The sequence below is a fragment of the Phacochoerus africanus genome, chromosome X (genome assembly GCF_016906955.1).
Source record: "Phacochoerus africanus isolate WHEZ1 chromosome X, ROS_Pafr_v1, whole genome shotgun sequence".
Lineage (NCBI taxonomy): Eukaryota > Metazoa > Chordata > Mammalia > Artiodactyla > Suidae > Phacochoerus > Phacochoerus africanus.
The window spans coordinates 14,194,703-14,200,702 of NC_062560.1; the positions used below are offsets into that span (position 1 = coordinate 14,194,703).

The following is a 6,000-nucleotide window of genomic DNA, read 5'->3' on the forward strand; positions in this document are numbered from 1 at the left end:
CATACTATTTACAAAGCAGAGACAGTTTGTGTCTTTGAGAATCATGGGCCGTTGTCCTGGCACACGTGGTGGAGGACTAAATATCCACTTTAATGATTTGTAATTCACATACCACACGATTCACCTCTTCAAAGTGTACAATCATGTACAATTCATTGGTTTTCAGTGCATTTCACATAGTTGTACCTCCATCATCACAATCAACTTTAGAACATTTCCACCATCCCTAAACGAAACCCCTCGCCCACTGGCAGTCACTCCCCCATTTCCACTTCCCTCCAACCCCTGGCAACCACTGGTCTACTTTCCATCTCTACGGATTTGCCTATTCTGGACTTTTCATATAAGTGGAATCATTTATATGAAAATAAATGGAGGTGTTCCTTCATGACTGGCTTCCTTCATGGAGCATAATGTTGCAAGGTTCATCCACCACTATACCACGTATGAATACTTCATCCCCTTTCATGGCCAAATAACATTTGTAGAGAGAGACCAAAAAGTTAATAGACATTTGTGTTGTTTTCACTTCTTGGCTGTTAGTAACAATGCTGCTATAAACGCTCATGTACAAATTGTTGAGTGGCTATATGTTTTCAATTGTCTTGGGTTTACATGTAGGAGAGGAATTGCTGTATGATAAGGTAAGCCCATCTTTAGCCTTTTGAGAAACTGCCAGACTATTGTCCAAAGCAGCTGTATCGCTTTAGATTCCCATCTGCAGTGTATGGGACTTACCTTCCTACTTTAAAGTCCTTTCCAACTAGGATTTGGTGAGTCTATCATAGTGTGCCTATACTCCAGCCCAGGAAAAAAACCTTAGGTCCTTGTAAAGCTAAAACTCATCTCAAATTTATACAAAAGACTTTAGCCTCAGCTGGTCGCTGAACACTTGAACGATTATCTAAAGACTTTAAATTGTGAAAGGTTGATTATTCTTCTCACAATGACAGCACGCATTTCATATATAGCTCATTTAGCAAATGCCACAATTTGCAACATGGATCAGTCCACACACTCTCTGTAGCTCTTAAAAGCGGTGACAAGATATCCAGATGTTTCTCCAGGGTTTCCAGAGCCCACATCACAAGCAGAGCCTCAAATTCAACATGTGAGCAAATTTTGCCTGCCTTCCTGCTGACAACTGGGGAGAGAGCAGAATAAACAGTAAAGGGGGCCTATTCCTGCCAGAACATGGATGCTCCCCCCAGTAGGAAGCTATGGATGAAGACGACAATCAAGGTCACAATCCCCTTTTCCACTGACGCCGAGGAAGCATTTGAAACTCAAGAGCCATTATATCTATACAACTCGACAACTAAGCGCTTAGTATATATTAAAGATTCTTCCCCAGTACTTATTCAGCCAGGATCTATTGGTTTTACTGCCAAGAAACTGATGCCAAACAGGGTCAGTAGCAATGCCATAGATCCAGTATGTAGCTGAAGGTTAAAAATGGGGCAGGGAGCTCCCCTAATGAAATGACCCCACAAGCCCTCCAACTACTGCCATCCAACCTACCTTTCTTGTAAATTGAGACTCCATCAAACCGTGCAGCACATTAGGAAGGCTGCCGCTTCATTTTATTGCAATTTCTGGAATGACTGTTTTTAACTTCCATTATTTCAGAAGAGATGTCAAATGCACTAATTGGCACACTCTGAAAAGAGCTATTCAGGAAGCTCTGAGAGCCCCCAGTGAGTTCTGGGAGTAGCATCCATCTCTTCCTCCTGGGAAACATTTTGCAAGGTCAAGGAGGTAAAAGAGAGGGTGGGAGCACTTGCCTCCAGTCTCCGGGACATGATGGGGTCGGTTCAGTGTGCGTGCCAATAGTGGACAGGGTCTGGGCCCTGTGTTTCCAATTAGATTTGCTGGGGCCGCCATAACAAAGTACCAAAGTACCACAAACTACATGGCTTAAGTAGTAGCAATTCATTGTCTCAGAGTTCTGAAGGCCACAAGTCTGAAATGAAGGAGTCCTCCCAGCCACACACTCTCCAAAGGCTGGAGGGAACAATCTTTCTTCTTCTGGCATCTGGGAGGGGGTGGGAGGGGGTGGGGGGAGCAGGGAACGGTCTTTGCTCTTTCCTGGCTGGTTAGATGCGTCATCCCAATCTCTGCGCCATCTTCGCATTCTTTCCTCCATTTCTCCAGGGAAGGGGGCAAAGAAAAGCCTGCAAGAGCAGGTGGGAGCAGCCTTGAAAGTTCCCCAAGACCAAGCACACCTGGGCCTGACTTTCCCTCCGACGGGGTCCTGTGCGGGGCCAGGGAGGGGGAGTGATCAGGCTTCACCTGAATTGAGTTTTTCATCAGCGCCATTGGGAGAGAACATTCTGAGTGCTTCCCGTTCCACACGTCACCAAGGTCAAGACTTCAGAAGCCTAAACAGATGCAAGCCAGCTATAAGTGAGGTTCAGCCCAAGGGGTAGGACTGACACCCAGTAGGGAGGGAGAGACTCCACTTGGGAAGGGAAAAGGAGGCTGTCTGGGAGGGCTGCGTGGGGGCAGTGGCTCGGCTGGGTGGGAAGATATAGGAGTTGGTGGGTCAGATGTAGAAAGAGGAGGTGGGAGAGTGGAGGGGTCCTGCCATCTACCCTCGTGACCTCTGCTTCTTGGACAACTTCTCTTCCTTTAGTCCCTGTGAAATGATAGCATCCACATCTCGTCCTGCTTCACTGTCTGACTTACTGGTCCTACAGTCCAGCCTTGGTGCTGTCAGCAGTTGGACATCAGACAATGTCTCCTTCTGCAGAATTTCAAGCCAGCCCCTCTGCAGAACATCCTGGGGTCTGATTCCCCATCCGCGTCCATTCCCCCGCCTCTGTTCTGGACCATCAGGCAGTGCCCTGGGCACTGGCATTGTCACTTGCAGGTTCAAAAGTGAACTCCAGAGCTCTGCTCGCAAGCCAGCTCTCCTTCCTAACTTCTCTCCTGTCTCGCCCTCTGATCTGGCATTAACTTAGGCTTTGAAAATGTTGCAGCTTTGGCCTCTCCTCTCCTTTAGCCCCAATATTTAATTTATCCAGCAACGTAGCCTGATTTCCCTTTCCTTTGAAATTGTCACCCCTGTTTTCCCTTTCACTGTCATTTCCAGAGCTTGATCCAGACAACAGCTTCATGCAGTGGTTCTCCAAGCGAGGTCCCCAACCAGTACCATCAGCATCCCCTGGGAGTTCCTTATAAATACAGATTCCCAGGCACTACCCCAGACCTATGACTATGTCAGAAGTGGTGGGACTGGGCCATCTGTATTTTACCAATCCATCCAGGTAATGCTGATGTATATGGGTTTGAGAAGCAATGGATAGGTGCAAGAATTCCTTGTCAATCCACCACAATCCATCCTTACAGGTGCTACCAGAATGATTTACTTACAACCTTCATTGTGGCCAGAACCATCAAGGGCTCCAAATTTCCTGCCTCATGAAGGCTAAACTCTACTTTCTTCTTCTTCTTCTTCTTCTTCTTATTATTATTATTATTATTATTATTATTTGTATTTTTAGGGCCACACTTGTGGCGTATGGAAGTTCCCAGACTAGGGGTCGAATCGTGAATCAGAGCTGCAGCTGCCAGCCTACGCCACAGCCACAGCAACGTGGGATCCAAGCTGCTCTGTGACCTACACCACAGCTCATGGCCATGCTGGATATGCGACCTACTGAATGGGGCCAGGGATCGAACCCATATCCTCATGGATACTACTCAGGTTCATTATGCTAAGCCACAACGGGAACTCCCTTCCACTTAGCTTTTGAAGCTGCATTTTCAGGTTCCATCTCTCAAACCTGTCCTCGCTCAACTAAGACACTGCACTCCAGTTATGCCAGTGCCATGTATACATATGTCTGCCCACCCTCACCCTCCCATCCAGCCCTTAGAAACTGTCAACAGTGACGAGTGGCCAGTGCCCCTCTCTCACATGGAAATAAAAACAAACATAATGCTACTCAGCTGTAAAACAATCATGCCGAAGTCCGCCCAGTCCCTGATTCTCCCCCAAGTGACTAGTTTGCTGCTTTAATAAAATATATTCATCAAATCCATTTGTAAAAGTCACTTTTTTGGTGCCATTCTGCTTCCCACTCCTCCAAGTTCACACTCAAAACCTGTGATTAATCTAGGTCTGCCTTTGCAGATCTAAATTCTCCTCACTGTTGGGGGCTCTGCTCATTTTACAAGGAAAAGTGGATACAGGAATGAGTAAGGGAGGCTTGTCTCCTCAATGAGCCAGAGGGAAGGCATTTGGACTTTCATTTCTTCTTTTTCCCCTTCAGGACTTACACCGTAGGAGAGTTGTAAGTCCTGGCTGATGGCCAGGTCCCCACTTTTTGTCCCTTTGACTGACAAATGTTGTAGGCAGCCTATCAGGGTGCTGAATATAATCCTCTTGCCTCTCATGCCTAGATCCATTTTTCAGAATCCTTTAAGCCCGCAGGTACCTGGCGAGTGTTCACAGGAAGTGACAGTTTTCCAGGGGCGTGAGACTCTATACATTAGCAAAGACAGTGCGCCACCTGTGAAAATTGCACCTGTAGACACTTCACCAAAGTTTAAAAAAAAAAAAAAAAAAAGTCTCCTTTTAAAGCAAATCAATCAGTGCTCAATGTTTGGACATCGTTTATAAAGCCAGCCCCGCCCAAACACCAAACACCTATGACCTTTCACAAACTTTTCGCAGGAAAGATGTTCCCATTTATAAGTTATCTTTTAAACCTCCCGTGGAAATGATACATTTGACCCACAGAGGAAAATTCCTTGGAGCTGAAGTCTGTACTAGAGAATAAACTGTGATCATTGACTTTGGTCTAAAGGACCCTGCCGATAGATAGAGGTGTGCCCATCTCTGAACAACCGTGTGAAGGGCAGATACCAGCAAGATGGGGACAGCTGTCCAGTAACTGCCCCGTGGCCTCGTCTCGGAAGGACCACTGAGATCGCCCGACACTCAGCCCTCATTCCTTCTAAGCGTGATAACCAACTTCCCCAGCGCGCTCTCTCCACGGCCCCTCCACTCACCCCCCATCAATGGGTTGGAAAGGAGCCTGATGTCAGGAGCGTCTCCTGGCCTTGGGGGCTTGCTGCCGTTGCTGCCCAGTGGTTTGTCATCCATGGTGCCCTCCTGGTCCAGGCAAGCTCCACGCTCCACTTCAGTTGCTCAGAAAAGTCCAAATTCCATGCTCCCCCTGCTCCTGGGAAATTCCGGGGCTGAGCTGCACAGTCCTGGTCAGATGGCAGAGGAGAGAACAGGCAGAGTAATCTGAATACTACCTGTGGTCAGACAGACATGCGCGCGCATGCACACCCACACACACTCTCTCTCTCTCTCTCTGTCTCTCTCTCTCTCTCTCTCTCACTGTCTCTCTGTCTCTCACTCTCACTCCACCTACCTAGCTGGCTGGAGGCTGCCCAAAGCCCGCAACAGCCCCCTAGCCCCAAGTCTGCAAAGTTGCTGATGTCACGTCCTTTCCAAAACTGAGACCAATCAGTGAGGAAGCCTTGAGGTTTATCAGGCAGGAAACTCACAGTTTGTAACTTTTGGAGAGCCCAGAGAACAGGGTGGGGATGAAGAAAAACAACCACTCCCTCCTCGCTCGCTGCAACTTCTTTGCCCTGCTGGGGTCTGTTTGTTATTTGGGGGTTTCTTGTTGTTGAGACAAGCCCCAGAACCCGGGAGCTGAGAAAGCTGGCTGTGCTGCAGCCCTGCTGAACTGCTTGCACAGCAACTTACGCAGCACGCCCTGGCCATCTGCACATGTGGTTTCAATTTTTCTGGGAGTTTCTTATGGGAAAATGTGTCTATATGTTACAAGAATGCACGTTTGGAAAGAACTTCTATTTTTCTTCGTTCTGACTGCAAAGACTGCACTAAATGTCCTGCTGGCCCTTCCACCCCACATTACATTTTAACTTCTAAATAAATAATTCAGCGTTGCTATTGGAAGAATGGACTGCAGGGGCAGCAGGAGGGCGGGGAAGAGACCTGCTATCTTTCTTTTA

The 6,000-nt window shown here is 47.5% G+C and overlaps 1 protein-coding gene across 6 annotated transcripts in view; it reads right to left on the minus strand.

The window, feature by feature from the left end:
• ASB9 (ankyrin repeat and SOCS box containing 9) overlaps positions 1-5,682 on the minus strand; it is a 28,211-nt gene extending 22,529 nt beyond the window's left edge. For 2 of the 6 annotated variants that reach the window (XM_047765363.1, XM_047765364.1), the window contains exon 1: positions 5,020-5,337. In XM_047765363.1, the coding sequence (XP_047621319.1) occupies positions 5,020-5,113 (94 nt within the window). In that variant the 5' untranslated portion in view covers positions 5,114-5,337. Of the gene's footprint in view, positions 1-5,019; positions 5,338-5,390; positions 5,506-5,526 lie in introns of those variants that run through there. The other 4 variants (XM_047765361.1, XM_047765359.1, XM_047765358.1 and 1 more) reach the window with 4 other exon arrangements.
• Positions 5,683-6,000: the final 318 nt, after the last annotated feature.